General features: G+C 42.2%; 1 protein-coding gene and 1 long non-coding RNA gene across 2 annotated transcripts in view; one reads left to right on the forward strand and one right to left on the reverse strand.

The window, feature by feature from the left end:
• LOC130834854 (uncharacterized) lies at positions 1–23610 on the reverse strand. The gene is made up of 4 exons (XR_009048790.1): positions 23197–23610; positions 19709–19816; positions 18910–19076; positions 1–1923 (listed from the first exon to the last, which is right to left on the reverse strand). It is a non-coding gene; the product is annotated as an uncharacterized LOC130834854 (long non-coding RNA).
• Positions 23605–26932, forward strand: part of PGRMC2 (progesterone receptor membrane component 2) — an 18699-nt gene continuing 15371 nt past the window's right edge. Inside the window, exon 1 of the mRNA XM_057705817.1 lies at positions 23605–24492. Within this exon, the coding sequence (XP_057561800.1) occupies positions 23754–24492 (739 nt within the window). The 5' untranslated portion in view covers positions 23605–23753. The remainder of the gene's footprint in view (positions 24493–26932) is intronic.

The following is a 26932-nucleotide window of genomic DNA, read 5'->3' on the forward strand; positions in this document are numbered from 1 at the left end:
AGTATAGTTGAATTACAATGTTGTGTTAATTACTGCTGTACAGCAAAGTGACTCAGTTATACATATATATACATTCTTTCTTATATTCTTTTCCATTATGGCTTATCACAGGATATTGAATATAGTTCCCTGCGCTATACAGTAAGACCCTGTTGTTTATCCATTCTATATACACCAGTTTGTATCTGCTAATCCTAAATCCCCAATCCAACCCTCTCCCACTCACCTCCCCCTTGGCAACCACCCGTCTGTTCTCAATGCAGGACAGTTTGTTAATGCAGTAAGCCATCAATCAGCCATTCCCACTATGGCCTGTGTTCCTTTCATCCATTCCTTTCTTTCCACCCACTGGCTGAAACCACCAAATCTAGAGGATGAGAGTTATTGAGTTACGCTTTATTGTTGACATTCTATTTTATCTCTTGACTCAGGAAAAGAACTTAAAAGGGAAAGAAAGATGATTATGGAGCGTGGGGCACAGCCACAGAAGGAAGGGAGATAGAATAGAGAGGGTGGACAGCTGGAGGACAGCTGGAGGACAGCTGGAGGACAGCAGGAGAGCCCTGATGCCCCAGGGTGAGAGGAAGAAACCAGGAAGTGAGTTTAAACTCAAAAAGCACCAATATTTCCCAACTTTGGGACCAGCCTACTTCAGGGAATACTGCTTCAGGTCTGGGCAATGACCTAGAGTTGCACAAACTCTGCTTATCTTTCAAATTAGTACCATTGGACTTAATGAGGGAGGAACTTTTAGGTGCATAAACTGGATTTTAAAAAACCCAATAATTACATGAAGAAAGCATACGTAAAAATTCTAATTGTATACACATCCCATCATGTACATAATTATAATTTCAGTGAGAAATGGAATTCTGAAGTTGCAAGTGACAGAGGAAATAACCCCATCTCCACATTTCTCCGTCTTCACTGAGGCAAAGTAAAGGCTGTGGCAGTCTTCTGGATGATGACGTTGGGTGGGGCAAGATAATCTTCCCACACTGTTCTGATCTCCTATGCTACATTTCATATAGCCATAACCACAGCCATATTTGGAGTAGGATAAGGACAAGACCTGCCCAGCTGCTATTCTCCTGAGGATGGAATTACTAGCCATCTCTCTTTAAACATGGGCTAAGCAAATGTGTGAGCCAGCAGCTATAAATTTGCTTCAAATAAACTATTGTTTCTCAAATCTGCCTGGACTGTAAAAATTATCCAGGGTGCCTGTTTAAACCAAGCAGTCCCTCCGAATTCTGATTCAGTAGGTCTGGAAAGGATCCAGAAAACTGTGTTTTTCACCAGCCCTTCAGATGATTTTTATAATCAGGCAAGTTTTATAAATACTAAGATAAGAAATCCACAATTTCAGAAAGAAAACTAGGAAAAGGGAGAGGCCAGAGGGAGTTGTTTCTCCACCGAGCTTGGGAATACATGTTGCTGTCCCTTTTGGAGAATAAGGTAGATTATTACTTCAGGCCCTACCCACTGCCTATCTTAAGCTGAGAACTTTTCATAATGTTAACAGTACACAGGAATCCAAGATAAAGAGGGAATTCAACTCTTAGGTGTAAAGGCCTATTAATACCCACAAACTCACTATATACAATGAAACATACAATGAAAACCTAGTGTCATGCAGCTATTCTTCCATGTGCTGGTGGTAAAGTCAAAGCCCCACCACCACCACCAAAAAAACAAAACAAAGAACAAAAATAAAAATGCATCTCAATACCATAATAGTGCAGCCAGAATTCTAATATAACAGACTAAAGCTGGCTAACACAGCAAGTTAAAATGTAGGTACTACTGGAGTTAGTTTGAAGCACAATCCTCAAATGGAACACAGTTTTTCACAAGAATTCCTCTACCACAGAACTGCAATAGGAACTCCATTTGGCAGCTTCACAAACACATGGTCTAGGCCTAGAAGAGAACACAGGAGGATAAAAATAATAATTATATGGAGTGGTAGAATTACAAGTGAAATCTTTCTATATTTATTCCCCTCATTGTTATTTTAATGCAGATGTGGTAAATAAGAAATTAACAATTGTTGGTGCATTACTATTAATATTCTTTAATCACTATTAATAAATCACTATTTTGTCAAAAAGCAAATTTAAATGCTCCTTAATGACAACTGAGTCTGTTTACTAATTGCTTCTATTGATGGAGATATTACATTTTACCAACATATTTCTTTGTCATAAACTTCATTTTCAAACATAAAAATAACATGAGGCACTGCGAGCCACATCCCAGTTTCAGACACCATATTTAATACAGTACGAAAACAGGACGAAATGCTTATTAAAATAGCACTAGACATTCTGAAAAACGTAAAATATGCAACAGAAGTCTCAGAGGCAGAGGGAAGGGAGAGGTTAAAGTTGAGTGGATGAAGGTGCGAGAGAGAAGAGAGGGCAGGGGACTTCCTAGGTGGCGCAGTGGTTAAGAATCCACCTGCCAATGCAGGGGATGCGGGTTCAAGCCCTGCTCTGGGAAGATTCCACATGCCACGGAGCAACTAAGCCTGTGTACCACAACTATGGAGCCTGTGCTCTAGAGCCCGTGAGCCACAGCTATTGAGCCCATGTACCACAACTATTGAAGCCCACACGCCTAGGGCCCGTGCTCCACAACAAGAGAAGCCACTACAGTAAGAAGCCTGCGCACCATAATGAAGAGTAGCCCCCGCTCTCAGCAACTAGAGTAAGCCCATGTGCAGCAACGAAGACCCAACACAGCCAATAAATAAATAAAATAAATAAATAAAATAAATTTTAAAAAAAGAGAGAGGGACAGGGCAGGACTTGCTATATGGGAATTCACTGGTACCAGTGGCCAGGGTCTTTGCTGCCATCTTCACTACCTCAGGCTGGGGGGCCTGGACCTCCAGAAAGTGCACTGTGATTAGTCTCAGGCACCTTCTCCCAAGGACAGCAGGGCTCTCTGGCAGAAATATACAGTTAGAACCACCCCATCTGGCCTTAGTGATCCTTTCACATTTTGAAAGAAGGAAAGTGCCAAAAGGTGGGTCAGGAAGAATTATCACAAAGAGGATCCCAGGCTTCTGAAAAATTAGTCTGAGGGCCTGAGAATGGGTGGAAACAAGTGATATCAGAGGGAGGGGCTAGAGACCAGCCCTGCGTCTCGGGGAGCACAGGTAGAATCACAGCCAAGGGAGGTAAATGGCAGAGAAAGGAAAAGATAAACTGTGAGGATTTGCAGCCTTGCTGCTCTGCAGACAGACAGACAGACAGACAGTTGCTGCTGCCTGCAGGTTCTCAATGAGGCTGCTCTCAGGCAGTCATGGCTGAGCTCACGCTATCCTGTCTGGCATGTCTCATGAGGATTTTCTTGTTTGACCACAGCTGACTCAAAGAATCTTTGCTTCCAGAGCATTTGTTAATGGAGATATAACTGTGCAAAAGAAAGACCGATGAACCTGCACATCTCTTTCAAAGTTTTAAAATATGACATTTGAAATTTGTACTGAAATCCAAGATGACTTTTTTTTAACCTAATTTTCCAAGGAGTGGCAGGGATCCTAGATGACAACTTTTCTGATTAATATTTTCACTAAAAAGAATTAAGTTGGAAACAATTAGGAATTTCTTTTTATTTCTTCTTTGGTTTGAGGTTTGATGTTCTCCTTATTTTGAGGATAATTATTGGGTTTTACCTTTATACCTAATGAAAAGAACAAAACCTATTTTAATTCTAGAATTTACTCTTACCCAAGAGTCAGAAAGATTTGCCCAAACCCTCAACCAGAATACATCCTTCAGTCTTAAATGAGAGACTCTTGACATATCGGGGTAAGGTTGTCCCTGATGTTACAACACCTTAGCCCAAATACCACCTCCCCCTGCTGTATCTCCCTAGAGTTGCCTTAGCATGCTAAGCAGTAGTTTTAGAAATAGAGGCATTGTAGAAGAATTTTAGAAACTAGAGAATCTAGATAAGTGGTGAATATTGAAGGAGATAAGCAGAATCTAAGTCCATGAATTTGAAGATATAGGATGCTTTCATGTTGTTACACATTATAAAACGACAGCTCTCATACACTGAATGCTTACGCTGTGCTAAGTCCAACTCTAAGTATTCTAAGGGCTTCATCCCCTGATTCCATAACCACGTGTAAACTTCACAGTGTCACCCCATCTTACACTTAGGGAAACAAAGGCCTAGAGAGACCAGATCAAGGCCCAAGGCCAAAGAGCTGGTAAGTGGCAGAGTCGGGATTTGAATACCCCTGACTCCAGAGCCTACCTGCCAAGCAACCAACCCTGCCCCATCAGTGTGATACCCTAGACACTCCAGGATGGTCTCTGCCAAGAGACTTCCTGGCCAGCATCTTCACCCCAACTCCTCTGCTCTGAATTGCATCCCACCCTTTGTGTTTTCAAAGCCTTTTATCAGGTGTGTCCCAATATGGACTGAACATTCCTTGAAGACAAGATCCATAGTTTACTTATCTTTATAATCCCAGCAACTACCAGACAGACTGAGAGAGAGTAAAGGCTTACAGGATGTTGAAATAAGAGAGATCTAAGAAAGATGCCAGGATTAAACACTTATTATTCCCAGGTAAAATCTAATATTATATATTTATACTTTCATTTCATAATAATTGGCACTACTACAATGATTCTTTTTTATAATATAATATTGATAGTTCATAAACAACTCATTTTATTGTACTTTGAAGATACCGCATTTTTCACAGTTGAAGATTTGTGGCAACCCTACATCGTCAGATGACAGTTTGCATTTTTTAGCAATAAAGTATTTTTAATTAAGGTGTGTACACTGTTTTATTAGACATAATATTATTGCACACTTAAGACTATAATGTAAATATAACTTCTATATATACTGCAAAACCAAAAGATTCATGTAACTAGCTTTATTGAGAATATTTACTTTATTGTGGTGGTCTGGAACCGAATCTGAAATATGAGGTATGCCTGTAGATGAGCTGATTCTATTTTCAAGTAATTCTGCTAGAGCTTTACAAATGAGGTAGGCAGCTGTAATATTTAAGACATTGGGCTTCCTAGGTGGTGCAGTGGTTAAGGATCAGCCTGCCAATGCAGGGGATACGGGTTTGATCCCTGCTCCAGGAAGACCCCACATGCCGCGGAGCAACTAAGCCTGTGCGCCACAACTACTGAGCCTGCGCTTTAGAGCCCATGAGCCACAACTATTGAGCCCATGTGCTGCAACTACTGAAACTCATGTGCCTAGAGCCCGTGCTCTGCAACAAGAGAAGCCACGGCAATGAGGAACCCGCGCACCACAATGAAGAGTAGCCCCCACTCACCGCAACTAAAGAAAGCCCGCGCACAGCAAAAAAAGACCCAACACAGCCAATAAAATAAATTAACTAATTAAAAAAAATATTTAAGGCATCAACAGTGTCCAAATGAATGTGTGAAAGAGAAATATACATTGTATGTTAAATAAAGTGGAACCAAATGCTAATTGTTGACTAAGGATGAAGGCCAAGATGTAATCATCCACAGTGAATATTTTAAGAGCTCCCATTTTAATTTTTTTTGTATTTTTTTAAATAAATTTATTTATTTATTTATTTATTTATTTATTGGCTGTGTTGGGTCTTCGCTGTGGTGCACGGGCTTCTCACTGCAGTGGCTTCTCTTGTTGCAGAACATGGGCTCTAGGTGCTTGGGCTTCAGTAGTTGTGGCACACGGGCTTAGTAGCTCCTCAGCATGTGGGATCTTCCCGGACCAGGGCTCGAACCCGTGTCCCCTGCATTGGCAGGCAATTCTTAACCACTGCGCCACCAGGGAAGCCCAAGAGCTCCCATTTTAATAATCAGTGCTCCCCTTCCCCCACAGGAACACACTATAATGGGATTCCACACATTCCCCCCAAAGGGAAGAGTCTCTCTCTCCTCCTCTCTTCCAGATTCCCCGTAAAACTGGGCTTTCCATTTCTGAAAGTACTCTTAAACCTTAATTTCAGGAAGTTCCTAGCAAAACAGTCATGATATATAGAAAATGTGTGCTGGCAGACTCACTAGGAGCACAAAGAAGTTAGGAGCCTGGCTCCTGAGCAGGAGAGTAGGATAGCATAATGACAAATCTTGGCCCTACTGGCTATTGATCTTGAGCAAGTGACAACTTTTCTAGGTCTCAGCTTCCTCATACATAAAATGGAGGTGAAATCGCTCCTACTTCATAAGGCTAAAGGGAGAATTGGTGAGGTAATGTAGGTAGGGACTCAATAGGTGTCAGCTGTTGCAGCCTATGGGGACTGCTGAGTGATAGCAGCCGTGTCCCACAAGAGAACTGGCCTGTGGGACAGCTTTGGCACAGATGCCAGATTGATCCTCAACTGAACCCTGCAATAACATGTGAGGGGAGTCCATATAGCACAGACTGCCTGGATGCAAGTGACTGGTTTTTAGCTGTGTGACCTGGGAGACTTGTTTAAACTCGTAGCTCATGTGTAAAGTTGTGATATTCATAATACCTGACCCATATATTACTGCAAAGATTAAGTGAGTGAGTGTGTGTGTGTATGTATGTGTGTGTGTGTGTGAACTTATACACCAACATATATGAACAGGTCTGGCACATAACTGTATAAATTAGCTGTTATTATTCTAAGCCACCTTCAACCTTCACATGCTACCCAACACCTCTGTGTTGAAGTAGACAGATAAATGACATTCTATGCGGTCACTAAGGGAAATTTAAAATATCTTGCTGTATTTTTTAAAAAATCTGAGAAATACTTTGCACTCCATATTTCTGTTGAAAGAAGTTAGAGACCAGCATATCAATAAGTCCCTTTCTGGTTTAAAATTTTTTATTATTAAAATGAAAAAGCCTTGAGTAGTTATGTGATAATGCACAAAAATTCATATTCTTCCTATAAAAGTCTGATTCTCCTGCCCCTAAGTGTTTCAGAGACAGTGAAAGAGAGAGCGCTAGCTTAGAAGAACTGTTTTGTCAAGTAAAAATGGCCTCAAAAGTGTTTACAATTCTCATTTGATTATCCTTACTGATGAAAAACAGTGCAAATGCTTATGAGGACTTTAAATAAAACTTTCATTATATGCAAAGGAAATGGTACAAGCTACACACTAAATTGTTCTCTAGTTTCTGAATCAAGTCAAGTAAAGTAAGGAAGTATCCAAGATAAGACTGAAACACACCCTTCCCACTGGTGATCTGCCACCTTTGATAAAAAACTGTAATTTAAGCCAATCCTGGGCAAAGCAAGGTCCTGGTACAAGGTTCCATTTCTTTCTACAAATATTCACAGCAGGGCTGTACCAAGCCATTTCTGCACGGCAGTGCTTTATTGGTCACTAAGTATTTCTCTCTCTCTCTCTTTCTCTCCCCCTTTGTCTCTCTGTCTCTGTCTCTCATTCTCTGTGTCTGTCTGTCTCTCTCCCTCTCAAACTCACACAGAAGTCTGTCACAATAATGGTCTGGAGTGAAAACGAGAAAGAGAAGACTGAACAGCTTTTCATGTAATTAATATGCAGAGCCCTGCTATAAGTACCTAGATACCCAACAGTAACCAGTTCTCCCCACCATCCCTCCCTGGCCAGTTTCCAGACATGAAGAAAACAACCTCTTCAAAAGGTTATGTCGAAGACAGCCACAAAAAGGAAAGGAAGGGAGGGAAGGAGGGAGGAAGGAAGGAAGGAAGCCAGCCACAATGTCCACCTAAATCCTGCACATTCAGGAACTATTGAGAGTACAGTTGACCCTTGAACAACACAGATTTGAAATGCATGGGCCCACTTATATGCGTATTTTTTTTTTTTTACATAGTAAATACTACAGTACAACACCATCCACAGTTGGTTCAATCTGCAGATGTGGAACCGCTGATACGGAGGAAGTGGACACATATAGGGAGAGCTGACTTTAAGTCATATGTGGACTTTCAATTCCACCAGGAGGGTCCCCCAATTCCACCAGCACTGCCCCCCACCGCTGTTGAAGGGTCAACTGTAGCATTTAATGAACTCCAGAAATTTCAAACTACTAAAATTCTTCTGGTAGTGCTACCCACGTGCATGACTGTTGCATTTTAAGCTAGACTAGGGAGAATACTTGAAGAATCCTAAATTCTAGCTCCCCTAATAATGTCCACTTTCCATCATCCAAATTTGCCATATGTCAGAAAGCCATTGCTTTGGCAGCTATTCAGCAAGTCAGGGTGCTTAGTCCATTTCCAGACAACTGATGTCCAGGTCACGTATCACCAGTACTGGGGACAGCTCTGGACTCAAGAATGTCCCCCTGAGGCTTAGTGGTGACAAGACAGGCCTGAACAAGGAGACCCAGAACCCCACAAATAGACAGAGCCCAGAAGTAAAGCTGGTGATGGAGAAGGGTCCCAAGAGGGATGACTAGTCTGGGGGATTCAATATCTTGTTAAAACATAGTAATTGGAAGTACTGTTGGACTAGAGGAATGACTGTGTGTGTCTGCGGGGGCGGGGGGGGGGGAACAGTAGGGTATCAACGTCTGACAGGAGGAGACTTATAAAACCTGATACTTTCCCAGCCCACAGATCTGAGGTCCCAAGCAGCACACCAAGCCAGGGAGGGGACCAGCTGAGACTTGGTCATGGAAATGGCAAAAAACCAGTCACCACTGATGCTGAAGTGAGCCACATCAGATCCTAGTGGTTAAGACTGTGCTTCCACTGCAGGGAGTGCAAGTTTGATCCCTGGTTAGGGAACTAAGGTCCCGCATGCCACGGCCAAAAAAAAAAAAAATAATTAAAAAAAAGAAAGAACAAAATATGATGGTATGGATAAATACATAAAACTCTATATGGGAGAAAAACTCTAGTTTAGAAATTATAAGATTAGGTATCTAGCCTCATGTTCACCCCTTACAAATTACGTGACTTTCAACAAATCACTTGACCTCTTCCCAGCCTATTTCAGCAGCTGTAAATGGAGACGATAACCATCACACCTACTGCACAAGGTTGTAGGATCTGACAAAAGGACAGATGTGAAAGCAGTTTATAAACCACAGCACTCTAGACCTGTGACACAACTTCTTTCCTCCTTTGTTGCATATCCAAGGGATGCTCTGCACTTGCAAAAGGAACAGTGGCTGACAATGTTAGGACTTTGGCCATGGAAGGAAGGAAGGAAGGAAGCACCTGGGCTGGGAAAGTATCAGAATCTGTGCAGCTCTTAAAAGCCTCCTCCTGCCAGACTCTAACACCCTGCTGCGCCCCACTGCCCCCCACCCCCACAAACACACACTGTCATTCCTCTAATCCAATAGTATTTTCAATTACTCTATTGTCAACAAACTATTTGACTACTTTATTGTAAGTTGAAACTGGAGGCATGGAGACCCCAAGGCCCACAGATGTGCTTTCCTTGGCTTGCAGTTTGGCCTACAAAGGGTACCTCTGCTCCCTCCCCCACAAAAATTAATATGCCTTCTAGTTTTTATATTTAAAATCACAAGATTCCAATAAAGATTTAGTTTTCCAGCTTCTCTTGAAAAGTCAAAAGATCTAGCAACACTGGGCCCAAATTCCCACAAGGCAACACTCAAACTTTAGGGAGCATAAGACTCACAGGGAGAGATCATTAAAACATAGACTGCAAGACCCCATCCTCAGAGTCTCCAATTCATTAGGTCTGGGATAGGACTGAAAAAGTCTTTCTAACAAGCTTCAGGTGATTTTGATGCTGTTGGTCCAGAGACCATACTTTGAGAACCACTGTGCCAGATCCTTGCATGGACTGTTCCTGTTAAATAGAGATGCACACTCCAGTTTACCACAGCCCACACCACCTCCTATGGTCAGTGACACAAGTATCTGTTGTCAATTATCATGTTTACTCTGTTGTTTCTCTTACATATGCAAAGTTACTTAACTAACTTAATATGCCTGACTTCTTAAGCATCTGAGTTACTAGCAACCTCTGCTGCTTGAGGGCAAGAAACTTGACTTATACCCCGCTTTCTCCCTCTCCAACCCCTGTCTCTCTGCCTCTCTCAAACATACACACACCATCCTACACAGTGTCCTGCACACAGCATTCAAATATGGTAGTTGATTTGAATACCTGCATAAAGTCTGAACCCTTCAAGGCCTGAGTTTGAAGGACAGCAAGACTTTTGAGCTAGGACCTGGTTTAGGCCTCCTTCCCTTTGTCTATTGGATCCTGATCAAAGAGCAGGTCAGTGCTGCCTCAAATGTGGAGGTGGGAGACAAACAAAGACCATCACGTAAGTTCTCCTGAGACCCACTTCTCCTATTTAGCTTCTCAGAATCAGTACTCAACCCCAAATCCTCTAAAATTAGTTATTATCCAGGAATACTATCAATTGAGCAATTCAACCAACTGCCTTCATTAACTCGTTTCATGATCATCAGCTTGAGGGCCGGGGAAGAGGCCTAGGTGATAAATCTAGACTCCCTCTAACTTTCTTTTCTATGAGCCCATTAATGACGATTTGGAATGAATTCTGTTGCACATTTTGAAATCCATCAAAATGCAGGCCAGACACCTCCCTAGCGTCTACCCCCAACCTACACATGCTCTATCTTATATCCTTGGCCCTGAGCCATGGTTTGCATAAAATGGCCTCAAATTTAATTTCCACTAAGAGTTTTAATGTTTCTCTTTTCAATGATGAAATATGGGCAGTTCATTTCAGAGGGCTGTAAAGAATGCCGGTCTTTAAGGCCAAGAAATTTTATCCTGCTTTTACAAGCTGACAGCAAATGAAAAGAGTTTGTTTCGCCAAAAGGGATACCAAGGTAATCTGTGAAGACCTGACCTCATTAAAATATTCTTGAAATGTGACCAAAAAGGAAGAAACATCTAAATAAACTGTGAGAGGCCGATCCTATGTCCAAAAGCAGCCTCAGAGCAGTACTATCATCACTTCCATTTTATGAAAAAGGGCCCTGAGGCTTATAACAACCTCCCCAGGATTATACAGCTGTAATCAAAGACAGAATCGAACTCACTATCAAGCCCACAACTTCCCCATTCCCAATTTATCTTCACCATACAAAAGTCTTGTATCAAGGGCATATCTTCCCTCTAAACTGCCTCTAAAAAGCTTAAGAACTCAGAGGCTAAAGATGGCCCAAAACTCAAAATATAAAATAGAAGACTCCACCCCATGGTAATTGCTTCTTAAAACTGGAAGAGAAAAACAAAATGAGCACATAGTGAATCAGAGCAAAGATATGCAAACACATTTTTATAAGTGACAAATGACTCCCAGGCCAGAAAGGCTTTGCTTGAATGTAATAACAAATCTCAAGAAAACAGATCCCTCAGAAGGAGATGGCAAGGCAGCAGCAAAGGTAAAAGAGTCTGAGAAAACTCATCAAAGCCCATCAAGCACCCTCCAAGGAGCGTCCTGGCTGGCTGTTCCAATCCATAATAAAGAGAGAGACCTGTCAATTTCAAGAAGCCCCAAAGTCTTGACGGGAGAGACCAACAGATGTGAGCACATACAAATTAAACTAAAGGATGCCTTTAAAAAGTCAAAAGAATGATGAACGTAGAAGAGGAGGAAATATGTGAACATGTCAGAAAAAGGGTTAATATTACTACTACTATAAACATGCTCCCTCCCCCCAAAAAATGATCAAGGACAAAAAATCCAGCAGAAAAAATGAACAGGAGAGGAAATGAATAGACAAATCATGGAACGGGAAATGCAAATATCTCAAAAACACACAGAAAAATTTTCAACTGCACCTGTAGTCAGGAAACATGCAAATCAAAACAAAGGTGCAGGACTTCCTAGGTGGCGCAGTGGTTAAGAATCCGCCCGCCAATGCAGGGGACACGGGTTCGAGCCCTGCCCTGGGAAGATTTCACATGCCACGGAGCAACTAAGCCCGTGTGCCACAACTATTGAGCCCATGTGCCACAACTATTGAAACCCATGCGCCTAGAGCCTGTGCTCCACAACAAGAGAAGCCACTACAATGAGAAGCCTGTGCACCACAATGAAGAGTAGCCCCCACTCTCAGCAACTAGAGAAAGCCCGGGTGCAGCAACGAAGACCCAATGCAGCCAATAAATAAATAAAATAAATTAATTAATTAAAAAAAAAAGTCTCTTGCAAAACAAAGGTGCACTGTTTCTACTGACCAAAGTGCCAAAAAAAATACCAAACCTAAAAATATCAGCATCATAATAACTAGTGAGAGCAGGGACTTCCTTGGTGGTATAGTGGTTAAGAATCTGCTTGCCAATGCAGGGCACATGGGTTTGATCTCTGGTCTGGGAAGATCCCACATGCCATTGAGCAATTAAGCCTGTGCGCCACAACTATTGCACCTGTGCGTACAGCCAGCAAGCCACAACTACTGAGCCTGCGTGCCACAACTACTGCAGCCCCTGCACCTACAGCCTGTCCTCCACAACAAAAAGAAGCCACCACAATGAGAAGCCTGAGCACCGCAAGGAAGAGTAGCCCCCGCTTGCCACAATTAGAGAAAGCCCCACGAGCAGCAACAAAGACCCAACACAGTCAATAAATAAAATAAATAAATAAATTTATTAAAAAGAAAGAAAGAAAGAAAAAGAACTAGTGAGGGTATAAGGAAACAGGTACTGTCCCATGATTCTTGGGGATACAAAAATGCTACACAATCCTTGGAACGTAATTTGGTCATAATTTGGTACTGATTTATAAAAATAAGTATGACATCTGACCTGAAATCCCACTTCGGAGAATTACATATTGAGGCATTTTAAGTGGCAAAAAAACAACCTCGACATTCATCAACAGAGGAATAATTGAATAAATTCATATAAATATTGTACAGTTATTGAAAACAACAAAAATAGCATTATTTGGAAGATAGCAAAAAGCAGTGGACTTGAGAGCCACGTTGCCCAAGTTCAAATTGCTGCTCCCATTATCTGTGTAACCTTGGGCAAATTAATCACATCTCAGTTCCCTGTCTATCCACTGGCGATAACAGTACCTACCTTATACGGTAGTTGTGGGGTAAGTGAGATAAAGCATAGGGCCTGGCATCCAGCAAATACTGGATATTCTGTTGGGGGAGCAGGGGAGAACCATACAAATTGTATAGCACAGATATATTTTAGTTAAAAGTATATATATTTTAAAGCACTATGTATATGTGTGTGGTGGAGGAGGAAAGGAGAAAGTTTTAACTCTTTCTTTGCATATCTCTGTGTCGCAAGGAACATGTATTGCCTTTTAGTTTGGAAGACTAATCCAATAACATTTTTTGAAAGTGGCATGGGTGAGCAGGAGTGGGGGATACAAAAGCATAATTAAAGATTGGGAAGTGAATCTGAGAAGCTGTGAAGTTTGGTGGGTCTGGAGCGACACAGCGCACAATGAGGCAGCAGGTATAAGGCTGGGGGTGGGTAAAGGAAGGATTGTGTGCTCTCGGAAAAGGAGTGTGGACTTCCTCCAGATATTCATGGAAAATTCTTTGGAAGAAAGGAATGCAAAGTATTGGCTGAACTACGGCAGCCTGAAAGATGTACTCTGCCCCTTCACCCAAACAAAAACTTTCAGCGGCTCCCTTTTATGGAGATAAAGTCCAGACCTACTTAGGTCTGTGTCTGATAGCCAGGCTTCTCATTCCACCTTGCCTCAACCTTACTGAACTACTTATAGTTCTTAGAAAGTTCTGCTCTCTCCAGCTTCCAGACCTTTGCTCAGGCTGCAGCTTCTGCCAGCAGTGCCCTTCCCCCAATGCCTTTCCTTGATCTGCCTGGCTAACTCTTCACAGTTCAGCTCAAATAACCTTATCTCCTAGGAAGTGCACCTTGATCCCCCAAGGCTCATTTTCCCTTCTAGGTCCTTCTATATCACTCTGGCATTAACCTAAAAAGAGAACTTTTGACACTGATCTGTAATTGTCAGTTTATTGTCTGCCTCTCCAACTAAACTGCAAATCAAAGAGGGCTCGTGCCTACTAGTAATTCCTTGTTGATTCTTCGGTCCCTAGCACAGAACACAAACGAAGTTAGAAATCTATAAATATTTGTTAAATAAATGAATGTCTTGAAACACACAAGCCATATAACTCTTTCACCTTTTTTGTATTCTATGTTTTCCCAAAAAAGTTTCTCATTTAATGCCCTATCCTATGTATGTCAGCCCACAGGCAGAAAATCCCCAACAGATCATATTACTGCAAGTCTGGGTCCATGTGACAGTTACATTGCTTACTGAAAACTTATAAATTGGCATAGATATTTTATACGTCAATCTTATACTTTAGTTAACATAAGCTTTGCCCTGGAGGAAAAAACCTCCACGTGCTGGCAAAAGCTGACATCTGAGCACTTAAAACAGAGGGCCACAACTCTGAACCATGTTAAATTACTAAGGTAAAGTCCTCTTGGGAGGCCTTCTCTGGCTACATCTGGACCTTGAGTCATTCACTCATTCAACAAATATGTAATAAACTCCCACTAAATGGCAACCTTCATTCCAAGCTCTGAGGACATAACAGGGAACAAGACAGACGAGCCCTACCCATCATGGAGTCACATTCTAGTGGGGATTAGCAGAGGGATAGATAATAAACTTGTGAAAAATAAGATACTTTCAGGCAGTACTAAATACTGTGAATATGCTCTGGTTTCTCTTCAGATCGTATAAATCTTTCACCTTTTACTAAATACTGTGAAAACAATTAAGCAGGACAGGAAATGATTAAAGTTGGGGAGAAGGGGTGACAGCTCTTTAGAGCTGTGGTTAGGATAAGGCTTCTTTTAAGGATGGACATTTGCTGCGACCTAATTAATGAGAATGAATCAGTCATGAGAAAATCTGGGGGCAGAGAATTCCAGGCCTGAAAAAGAGCAAATGCAAAATCTTGAAGGTAGGAATGAGCTTGGTGCATTCAAAGAAAGATAGAAACCAGTTCAGCTAGAGCATAATGAGCAAGGAATGTGAGTTAAGAGCAATCAGAGGGTAGGTGTAGAACAGATCATAAGGGCCATGATGAGGAGCTTGGATTTTATTCTAATTGCAAGCGAAAGACATTAGTGAAGTATAGGTAGGGAAGTGATAGTCTGATTTATATTGTTAAATGGCTAATGACTGAAAATGAACTCTAGGAAGGCAAGAATGGAAATCCAGGAGCCAGACAAGAGGCTATCGCCATGGTCTAAATGAGAGCTGCTGATGGCTTGTACCAGGATGGTAGCAGTAGACATGGTGAGAAGTGGTCAGTCAAATTTGGGATAATATTTTCAAGGTAGGATCAATAGGGCTTGATCTTTGATTGGATGTTACAGGCAAGAGAAAAAGAAGAATCAGAGTTGTGATCTTTTGGTTCTTCTCATCAGAAATTCCTGCACCTGCCTGCCAATAAAAATCTGTGTTCTGCTGGAGAACCTCCTTTTGGTAACCATAACAAAGTCAAAGCCAGTCAAAATCTCTGCTAATGTATGACAATATTTGAATTATGCACGCCAATTTATGACAGAGGATTCAAGAACAATTTATTCTGCATTAAACTAAAGCTTTAAGTTCCTGATTTTTTTTTTTTTTTTGCAATCTAAAAAGCAGCTCATTTTCTAAAGATCCAAATTGCTTACAAAACAAAGATTTGTGTCCCTTTAAAAAGTGCCATTTCCTTGAAATATTAGAGACCTATAGGCTCAGAGCTTCTGTCACAGTTATCACATCTTTATTTTGCTTTATAATCTTATTTTCTCATATGAAGGCCATATTTTATATCATTGTTTCATGAATGTTAAAAGGCTCAGCCCACCAAGAAACTCACAGCACAGGAAGAAACAATGGCAAGCCTAATCTCCTTAGAGTAACCCCTTAATGTATTCATTCACATTCTATGAAACTCTGGCAACAATGTGTCTTGAAGACCTAACTTTTTAAGGCTATGGAGCAATTCTTTCTCCTGAATTTAACTCTTCTGATGTTTTATATATTGCCCAGTAACAGTCCTTTAGAAATAACATTTTGAAAACAAACTACACTCACTACCATGTACAAATCTATGAAGTATACACAAAATATTATTAGAAAAAAAAAAAACAGGCAAGATTGAATGTAATTTCATGGCTAAAAAAACATAGGAAAATTCACAGTAGTATCTGTCGTGTTAATATGTACAGCACTGTTAAGGACTGAGAATGTTTAGGGGACTCAAGAAACCACATCCCTCTTCCTACCAAGTTGTGAGCCAACCGAAAAATAGGAAAAAGGGGACTTCCCTGGTGGCACAGTGGTTAAGAATCCACCTGCCAATGCAGGGAACATGGGTTCGAGCCCTGGTCCGGGAAGATCTCACATGCTGCGGAACAACTAAGCTCATGCGCCACAACTGCTGAGCCTGCACTCTAGAGCCCGCGTGCCACAACCACTGAAGCCTGCATGCTTAGAGCCCGTGTTCCGCAACAAGAGGAGCCACTGCAATGAGAAACCTGCACACTGCAACAAAGGGTAGCCCCCGCTCACCACAATTAGAGAGAGTCCGCGCGCAGCAATGAAGAGTCAACACCGCCAATAAATAAATAAATAAATTTACTTAAAAAAATAGGAAAAAAGAGTAGACAGCTGAGAACTATCACTCTTCCTGATAAAGCTGACGCTGGAGGCAAGATGGCATAGATAAAATATATCAGGTTTGCTCTTATTATTAAAGATGTTTTCATGGGATAGGATTTAATTCCCAATTACACAGTTTTTTTTTAATCAATATATTAGTATAGTGTTTTCTTAAAATTCTTATCATTAGGATACCTAGTCAGTTCCCACAGTTCAGGATGCAACATTTCTGAGTCTCCCCACTAGAGCTAGCACTGTTTGGAAGCTGCAGAAAACTAATCACATATGAAGTAAAACTCTAGTATAACTTGGGGCAATGTTGATACTTGATTCAAAGGAGTAAAGACTGGCTTCTAGTAGCACAGACATATATATACTACCAACTGTAAAACAGATAGCCAGTGGGAAGTTGTTGTATAACAAAGGGAGTTCAACTCGAGGATGGAAGATGCCTTAGAGGACTGGGACGGGGAGGGTGGGGGGGACTCGAGGGGGGGGGAGTCAAGGAAGGGAGGGAATACGGGGATATGTGTATAAAAACAGATGATTGAACTTGGTGTACTCCCCAAAAAATAATAAATAAGTAAATAAAATTAAAAAAAAAAAAAAAAGACAGGCATCCTCTCATTCATCCCAGATTTTACTATGACAAATTGCTCCCATGTGCAAAGAGCCTCTAAGGTACCATACATAGGAACAGTTCTAAATATTGATGTCAATATTTAATTTAATCAATGCATTATAAGTAGCAGGAGGATTTCCTGGCTTTCCTTATCTTAAATACATTTCTATTAAGAGAAAAGCATGGTGCTAGAAGTTGGGTATTTTGGTCTGTGTTGGGGTGTTCTGAGTTCAGATATCTTGTAGAGCAGGGTGGCAGGAATTATGATCGTTTTTGCCTAATGCCATTTCCTCTTCCACTTCCTGATGTTGTCAAAGAATACTGCTGAGACAGCAGAAAGAAATACTGAAGGAGGTTGAGCCCTATTCCACATGGGTAACAAACACAGTAAAGTTTCATGCTCTACATATCTCTCTCAGAATTCTAAAATGGAAGATCTGTGGAAAACATTCTGGGAAATACCAGTCAGTTATAAGACAGATCTGCTCAGTAACGAGAGAAAACTTGGTGTCATTCTCCTGTGTCTCAACTGCATATTTCAAGAAAAAAGGATGTTAAAAAATTTCAGATTTCCTTCCAACAGATCAATGTTACATGTAAAAGGAACATATATCAGAGATACATTAATGTTTTGTAGTAATTTTTGAACAACTATTCAGACTCATGGGGGAAGATATTTTCACTAGTTTTTACCTGAAAATTATTTAACATAGTAAGTCTATACCCATTTTTTTACCCAAACACTTCTGCTCATTATTATTTGTTAACCATTTCTCACCTCATTATTCATTTCTTTTATGTAACAAACTTAGATTTAGATGTATAATTTTCTATTGTAAATAATGCATTGAACAACAATCATTTATTCATCTTTTGTAAGCCCTGCAGCTAATAGTCCTACAACATGTTTTCTTATTCTGTGTCCTAGCAGAAAATTATATTCATAAACTAACTGGAGAGGGGGAGCTTCATCCATTTCATTAAGAGACATATTTCCAATAAAATTTTAGTTCTCTTTAATTGTTTGGAAAAATTTGTAATGTAAAGGTCAATTATGTATTACTACTAATAATTATAATAACAATGCAATCCAAAAGATATTTTTGGCACTTAGAACCTTTTGGTGGCAGAAATTTTTTAAAATTATAAACAATTTTTTAATTGCCAAAAAGAATGACAGGGTATGCAATAAAATACATTTGAGCATAAAATATATTTTTAAGACTTCTGTGGGGAAGTAGAATAAAAATACAAATTCAAAAAGGGAAAAAGTAATGTAAAATTTCTATAAATATGGATGATGGTGAGTATTCAATTTCTCTGGGATTTAATTCCATGAAATGCATTTTTTTATAAAATATTTATTTAGGCTGCACTGGGTCTTAGTTGCAACATGTGGACTTCTTAGTGCGGCATGTGAACTTTTAGTTGTAGCATGTGGGATCTAGTTCCCTAACCAATGTTCGAATCCAGGGCCCCTGCATTGGGAGTGCAGAGTCTTACCCACTGGACCACCACAGAAGTCCCTCATTAAATGAATTTTTAAGTGATATAACCCTTTTTACTTTAAAATATTCAAATTTACATTACACCAGAAATCACCTTTTGCAACTAAGAACAAAAAATGTAACATGTTAACCTAAAAATTATTTTGGGTGGTATGTCAGTAAAAATGTATGAAGACCATTGCCTTAACCAGTTCAGCTTACCCACTGAGATCACCTTGGGATGTGGTTAGCCCCTTTGGGTAAGAAGTCAACAGTCAATTAGAGTAGTCCTGCGCCCATCTTCACAGGGCCAGTTCAATACCAATTTCACCTCTTTTGTGGAATCTCGTGGGGCCACTGGTAAAGTGTAGGTTTTGTCCCAGAATGCCCTGAATGGGTCAGAACAATACATCAGTTAAATCAGCTCCCATGCTATTCTGTACCCAAGACTAAAATTCACAACCTGTTCTATTGCCACCTCAAATTATCTCCCACTACCTTGTCCAACATTATCAGAAGTTCTAAAAGAAGATCAAATGACAACATAAAAATACTCTAAAAATTAAGAGCCAAAAAGATGCCCGCGATCTGATTTTGACCCCCTTCCGATATGAATTTTCCAGCAAGAAATGAAAAGTTCAAAACTTACATTATCTTTTCCTTCTGAATTATATCCCAAAGTAATCAGTACCGACTTCATGTTAAAGTCCAAAATAATTAACGTCCAACTTGTTAACACTCTTGCTCTTGTGAACTAAAGTTCAAACAACCAGGGAAGATTTTATCACTCCTTGGCAGTGAACTTAGCTCCCAAGCCTGAAGCTCCCCTTCCCCCAGAGCGCCTATCCTGTTAAGCTTACTCCAAGCCTCCCTTGGCCTGGGCAGGCCTCCCCTGGCATGGACAGACCCCTGTGAAACTTGTGGTATAAAGCAACAGAGTAGAAAGCATACTTTCTGTGGGCGGCCTGGCTCCCATGAGAAAGGAGAGAGGAAGAAGGTGGGCTGCACATGCCAAACTTACACATCCGGAAACTTGCTAGAAGTGCTGAAATAAGGTATCGAGTGTTATGTCAGTGGCACCCCCTCCATACTTCAAGAAACATCTGATGTGGGAAAGAAGTGTTTTCCCCTAAAACAGAGAAATAGAACAGAATTTCAAGAAAACAGTCTCTCTTATATAAAGAAATATTTACTGAGCTCAAATTTCTAAGCTATGCTTGTTGAGAGATTCCTAAGTGAATCAGAGCTGGATGCTAACAACCAACCACTAACATTTGTAACATAGTCCTATGTGTCAACGCCAACTATTTTAGGTTTCTGTTACAGCAGTGCCCTACTTCCGGTACCAATTTTTGTATTAGTATAGATTTGCTACCAAACAACCTCCAATATCTCAGTGACTTAGCACAGCAGAAATGTATTTCTCACTCATACAACCATGTGTGTTAACTAAGCACTCTTTTCCACTTTGTCCTGACTCTAGGACCCTGGCTGATGGAAGCAGCCACCATTACGAACTATGTCAGAGTGGTAGATTAAATAAGGCCACAAATTCTTTGCTACTCTTCTCCTCAATCCCCATCAAGAGGTGACTTTATTTCCCCTCCCCCTTGAAACTGAGCTGGCCCTGTGACTGCTTTAACCAATAGAATGTGTTATTTCCAAGCCTAAGTCTTACAATGACCCAGGAGATTTTGCTTTTGCGGTTTTGAAGAGTCCTAAGCCACCATGTAAGAAGTCAGGCTACTCTGCAGGAGAAGCCATGTGAAGTGAGGCCCTGGAACAACACTGGAAAAAGAAAGGCTCAGCCATTCTAGCATCCCCATCAAGCCTCCAGATTACTCTGGCCCAACAATACCTGGCAGAAACCACGAGAGACCCCAAGCAAGATTAGACAACTGCCCATTAGCCCATTCAACCCACAAAACTATTGCAGATAATAAAATGGTTATGGTTTTAAGTTACTAAGGTTTGAGATGGTCTGCTATTGCAGCAATAGAAATCTAACACATTCCATCACTGTGCCAAAAGGTAAGAGCATGAGAAATTGTGCACAGGTTCTTAACGCTTTTGCTCACAAGTGACAAAGATCATGTCAATCACATTTCAATGGCCATGCTGAGTTCAAAGGAGTAGCAAAATACAAGTTGGCTACCTGTGTGAGAAAAGAAATGGAAACCTTTATTAGTACTAATACCTCCCAGAGAAGGGTCAGGCCTAGAGAGGTACATCCTCCACAGAGATGATAAGTCAATCAGTAAGCAATGGGCTACGTTGGGAAGGGAAAGGCAGGAAAGCCATTTGTGGATTTATGGAGGCCTCTGAGTGCCAACTGAGTTTCTGAGATAGCTGAACATCACTGGAGATAGGTATCTGAGTAAAGGAAATCAGTATACAGAGAGGCCACCAATCTGAAAGTTACATCAGTATTTAAAAAAAGAGTATCCTACTGGAAGAGATTTTTCCCTGCGGAGGGGAGGGAGACTAAAAAAAAAAAGGGAGGAGACTTCAAGTGTGAAACTGAGATATTTATTTTATCAAGGATATAAAAGAAAATGTTTAATTCTCATGGCAGACAATGTTAGTTACCTACCCACAATTCCCCATCCTACTTCCTTGTCAACAGAACTTCAATACTGCTTAATTCCCCTCTCCCCTCCAAACCAATTAGGAAAAAGAAAACTATACACAGTTTAGTTCCAAGGTAAATCCTGATTTGTCTAAGCCAGTAGTTCTTAACCAGTATCATCTCTCTTGAGAGTGTGTGTGGGATGGAGGGGAAGAGAAATTTTTTTTTTTTTGGTGTCACAATGCCTGGGGTTGCTATTGACATTTAGTAGGAAGTCACCAGAGATGCTAAATGTCCAGCAATGCATGCCACAGTCCTGTATAAGAACTGTCAAAAGCCAGAAAAATACTAACCAATCATGGTAATCCCATGTTCCTTGTCAGTTACTGCTTTAGGGACTAGCTAGCAACCCAATCCTGGTAAATAAAAGGAGTGGACTGCTATGAAGCCTCTGGGGTGATTTCTTCCTGCTTGTTGTCCCAACCATATGACAACGTGGACTGCTACAGCCACCTTCACCCTAAAACCATCTTCTTCCCAAGCTCCCTGTCTCCATCACTGGCAACTCCATTTCCTTTTACCAGATACTAAAGCAATTTTGACTTCTCTTTAACTATTAACCTTAGGATAACCACTCAGTGTTCATTTAGGACAATCTGATTTTACTTCTATCCTCCCACTGTAATTAACAGTGCCCCATTTCACTTCGAAAAGTATTCTAGATTGGAGGAGGACAGACTATACATGGTCACTTACTCCCAATTAAATCTTGTTCACTCTGCCTCAAGAAAATACCTCTAAAGCAGGGATCAGCAATCTGTGGCCTGTAGGCTGTTTCTGTACCTCTGGAAAGTAAAATAAAATAATAATAATAATTTTTTTACATTTTTAAATGATTGAAAAAAATGTTAAGGGGACTTCCCTGGTGGTCCAGTGGTTAAGACTCCATGCTCCCAATGCAGGGAGCCTGAGTTCAATCCCTGGGATCAAACTAAGATCCCCCGTGCTGTGCAGCACGGCAAAAAAAAAAAAAAAAAAAAAGTTAAAAGACTATCTGATATCTAAAATTATATGAAATTAAAATTTCATTGTCCATACATAAAGTTTTATTGGAACACAGCCAGCTCATTCCTTTAAGTATTATCTATGCCTGCTTTCTCACTAGAAGACACAGTTGAGTAATTATGCAGAGAACACCTAAAATATTGTTAGGCCCTTTAAAGAAAAGCTTGCAGACCCCCGCTCTAATGCTGCCATTAGTTCTGCGTCCCCTTACTTCCCTTACTTCTTGCACGAATACGGTAGCCTACTAACTGGTTTCCCATCCTTTTCCCCACTCCAATCTTTCATACCAACCCTAGTAGATAATCTCACTACAGATGTCTTTTGATGCTGTCACTTCAACATCTTCAGAAGCTCCTCCAAAACCCGCAATATGAAGTCCAAGCCTATCCCTGGATACCAAAGATGACAATCTTAGTTTTCCAGACGTTGCTCCTCCTCAGTACTTACAGCCAACATGGACCGCCTGCTGCTTCCCTAATTAGCACACCACACGCCCCCACTGCTAGCCCGCGTCTCTCCTGCACCCCACAGTTCCTCAAGATTAAACGAAAACTGTTACTCCCTTGATACACCTTCATTCACAAGGGTAGTTCACAGCGGGGGGGAGGGGGTGCGGAGGGTAGCGACACAAAACAGACCAGGTGGAGAGGGGGCACTTCAAACGCGTTGAGAGCGTGAGATGAGGGGCTCAGAATGAGGTTTCAGAGGTGACATTTACGCAGGAATTTTGAGGACTCGAGAGACTAAAAGACTCTACAAGACCCAGGTAGATGAAAAGAAACTGTAAATAAAGCTGAATAAGCGAATAAAAGGACCATCTCAACCTATCCACTTCCCTCTCGCCCTGAGTGCGCTTTAAGGGAAAAAAAAGACACCTTTAGTCTAAAATCTGAAATAAAATTCTACAAGAGCAGCCTTGGCCAAGACCACTAGGGAGTGGCGCGGACAGCACGTAGATTCCTTCTGCCAAACAATCCCAGTGCGGGACCCGCGCACTCTCTCCGCGCCAGGCGACTCCAGCTCGTCGCCAAAACTTCTGGGCTGTAGCTCTGCCTACGCGCCCACGCTCCTGGCTTCGGGACAGGCGCCACGGCGCCCAGGGGAGAAAGAGACGCCTCTCTTCAATGTGCGAAAGCAGTTAAAACTACGTCGCGGCCTCCAATTAGTCATCAGCCCGCGCCCTCGCAAAGGCGTAAGGGAGGGTGCCGCCTCAGCAGCCGCCCTCAGCGCACGTGAAGCTCTCGGACCGAGCAAGAGCTTAGAGGCGGGAGTCCACGGACGAGAACCCAGCCTAGGGAAGGCGAAAGACGTCCCCAGGCGCACGCGCACTGCGAGCGGACTGGGCGGAGCGTGCCTCCCAACGGGGTTGCAGAGGAAAGGGGAGCGCGTGGCGCCCCGGAACCCGCGCACGCGCCGTAGTCTCGCCCCGCCCATGCGCGCGCGCGGCCGGCGCAGCATCTTTTCTTCAGACCCGCCCCCCTCTTCTACTTCAACTAGAAGAGGCAACGCGCGAGAGCTGGGAAGTGTGGGGCGAGGTGGGCGGGGCGTCGCACACAAGCGCGGCCTGCAAAAGAAGGGAGGGGGAGGGAGAGATCCAAGACAACGTTACCGCGTCAACACCCAATCGGGAGCCGGCGTGACCCCGCCCCCTGCCCTCACGCTATTGGCTGGGAGGCCCCACAGGGGCGGGGCCGGCCGTGGGGTTGGGGAGGGCAGGGGGCGGGGAGGAGGAGGAAGGCGCTGGCGGGCAGTGATGGCGGCTGGAGATGGGGACGTGAATTTAGGCACCCTGGGGAGTGGCAGCGAGAGCAGCAGCGACGGTAGCAGCGAGAGCCCGGGCGGCGCGGGAGCAGCAGCAGAAGGGGGCGGCTGGTCGGCAGCTGCGGTGGCGCTTCTGACGGGGGGCGGGGAGATGCTGCTGAACGTGGCGCTGGTGGCGCTGGTGCTGCTGGGGGCCTACCGGCTGTGGGTGCGCTGGGGGCGGCGGGGTCTGGGCGCCGGGGCCGGGGCGGGCGAGGAGAGCCCCGCCGCTTCTCTGCCTCGTATGAAGAAGCGGGACTTCAGCTTGGAGCAGCTGCGCCAGTACGACGGGTCTCGCAACCCGCGCATCCTGCTTGCGGTCAATGGGAAAGTCTTCGACGTGACCAAAGGCAGCAAGTTCTACGGCCCGGGTGAGGAGGAGTTGGAAGGGGAGGGGGAGGACCCCCTGCAGCTCAAGCGCGACCCTCTTCTGATGGGAGGCCCCTGGGCACTGGGTTAGTTTGCCAGTCTTCTCGACATCTGGATCCCCGCGCCTTGTCTGCCGCACCTGAGACGGCCCGACCCCCCCCCCCCACGCCCCAGCTGCGGGCCCCTCCGGCGTTTACCCCCAGATGTCGGGGCCCCAGTGTCGCCCCAGGAACCAGCTGTCAGCTTTCATTTCTTTCCTATCCTGTTGCTCCTCTTGTGCTGAATTTTTCAAAATCCTTTTAGTTGTCGCCAGTCACGCTAGCCCTCACCCTTTCCTGAGCTTTCTGATTGCTGGGATCGTTGGGGGCAGGAGAGAAGGACGATTTCTAAAGTAGGGATCTAAAGTTTTAGGCCCTGTACTTCACAGCTTTCCTTTCTTTACTCTTTTGTGTGTGTGTGTGTGTGCGCGCCACTGAGCTCCCCTTCTCCCTCTACTGCTCCCCATAAGGCCACGTTTAGGTACACGTAGTTCCAAGTCCCAACCCTCTAATCTATAAAGTTCTGCCATAGAACCAACACCTCGACTCTTTTTTTTTTTTTTTAAACCGGTTTTGGTACGAAGATGCTTTCCAAGAATAACAGTACATGTGGGACGAGGCAATCCTGAATGCAGATCCTAATAAATACTGGCAAGGGTATTTGCCCAGAGTTTTGGGGGTGGAGCTCATATACCCAGCAGGCGTGCCTGCCCGGTTTCTTTCTTTTTCCCTTTTTTTTTTTTTTTTTTTCTGTAGTAGGAAGGCAGGTATTCACATTACACGTTGATTATGACTTACTTTATTTTCACTGAGGAGAAAAAACCTGAAACAGTTATAAATTCATACCCCCATGCACCAGTTCTGCAAGTTAAAGGTTTTTAAAACTTTACTTTCAGAGAACTGTGTACGTAGGGTGGTTGGTTTAGAAACCCTTCTTTTACAGTGTAGTTATAGCATACATTTCAGATTGTGTTAGTAAACTTCAGTTCAGACTCATGGAACCTGTTGGTATGCCATAAAACTGAGCAACATTGTACCTTCTGGTTGTGTAGTTATTCTAAATTTTAAAAAAGTGACTACAATAAAAGTAAATAAAATTAGAGACCTAGAGTGACCTGTTATTCAGAAGAGTACATCCAAGTCTTAAAGTCAAGGGGGTTGGCAAGTCTAAAAACAAGTTGGTTTCTTCTTTAATCTTTTAGTCCATGAGATTTATTGACACTTGCAAATACATACTTAGATTTCTGTGCTTAGTGGCTGGAAGATATTTTGGAAGTGCTTTGGTTTGTTGTTTGTTAATTGGATTAGACATAAGAAATTGGAGATTCTACACGTTGAACTATTTCTTTCTTAGTTCCTTGTATTTTGTGTATATATTTACGGTACATTCAATCCAGCCAGGTCACAGATAGTATAGAGCACTTGCTTCTCGTAGTATAAAAATGAAAACCAGTTGTCTACCTACTCATATCATCTGAAATAGTTAATTTTTTGTTGTTGTTTACTTATGAGCATGGGGGATAAGACAGTAGGGCCAAAGTACAGTTTTTAAATGGACAGACCAAATTAGTTTTTTTTTTAGTCAAGGATTTACGCAGTGTATGTGTTCAGTGATTACAAATTGTGTACAGGTTTAGGATTTTAATATAGAGCTTACCCAAACTAAAAACTGTGCCTTTGTAGCCCCTATCTAAACTGACAATGAAGCAACCAAGGTATTAGTGCAAAAAAGCATATCAGTCCTCACACATTATGCCTTGCCACTATCTGAAAATAGCGAGGAGAAACAGCCATAGAACAGTTTGGCAGCATCCAGTGGTAAATGTTCTGCAACAGAAATTTTAAGGTTAAGATAAGAGTCATAGTTATAATGTAGATAGCCTTTGTGTGGCTTCAGCCAGTGAGGGCGTTCCTCAGATAACAATGGAGAAGTGAGTTTTAGGTTAGCTTCCACTGATTTCCAGGTCCTGATGAACAAGCTGAGAGTGATATTCAGCTGTTTCATTCTAAGTAGTTATCAATTAACAACCTAATAGAGATACTTGGAGTAGTTTATTATTGAAAGGAACCTTAAAGGTAGCCAGATCATCTTAGGGACTTGGAATATATTTCACGTTTAAGAGAAGATCCAACACTTCCCAAAAGTTTTTGAAGCCAAATTTCTGGCTATGAAACACACATAAGTTGTTTTGGTTTTAATTTTTTTTATTTTTGTCCTCAAATCAGTTAAGCAATTTTGTAGCAGAATAACTCAGAAGTAAAAATCCTTGTCTGAGACTCTTAGTAGCTGGAAAGGGTGAGCTAAGGGAGCCAGAAAACCTAGTTTCTATGCCTCGCCACTATCTACTCCCATTCTCAATAATAGTTTTAGAGTTAAAAGATTGTTTTGTGAGGCTTTTTCTGT

Source organism: Hippopotamus amphibius, chromosome 13 (genome assembly GCF_030028045.1).
Source record: "Hippopotamus amphibius kiboko isolate mHipAmp2 chromosome 13, mHipAmp2.hap2, whole genome shotgun sequence".
Taxonomy (NCBI): Eukaryota; Metazoa; Chordata; class Mammalia; order Artiodactyla; family Hippopotamidae; genus Hippopotamus; species Hippopotamus amphibius.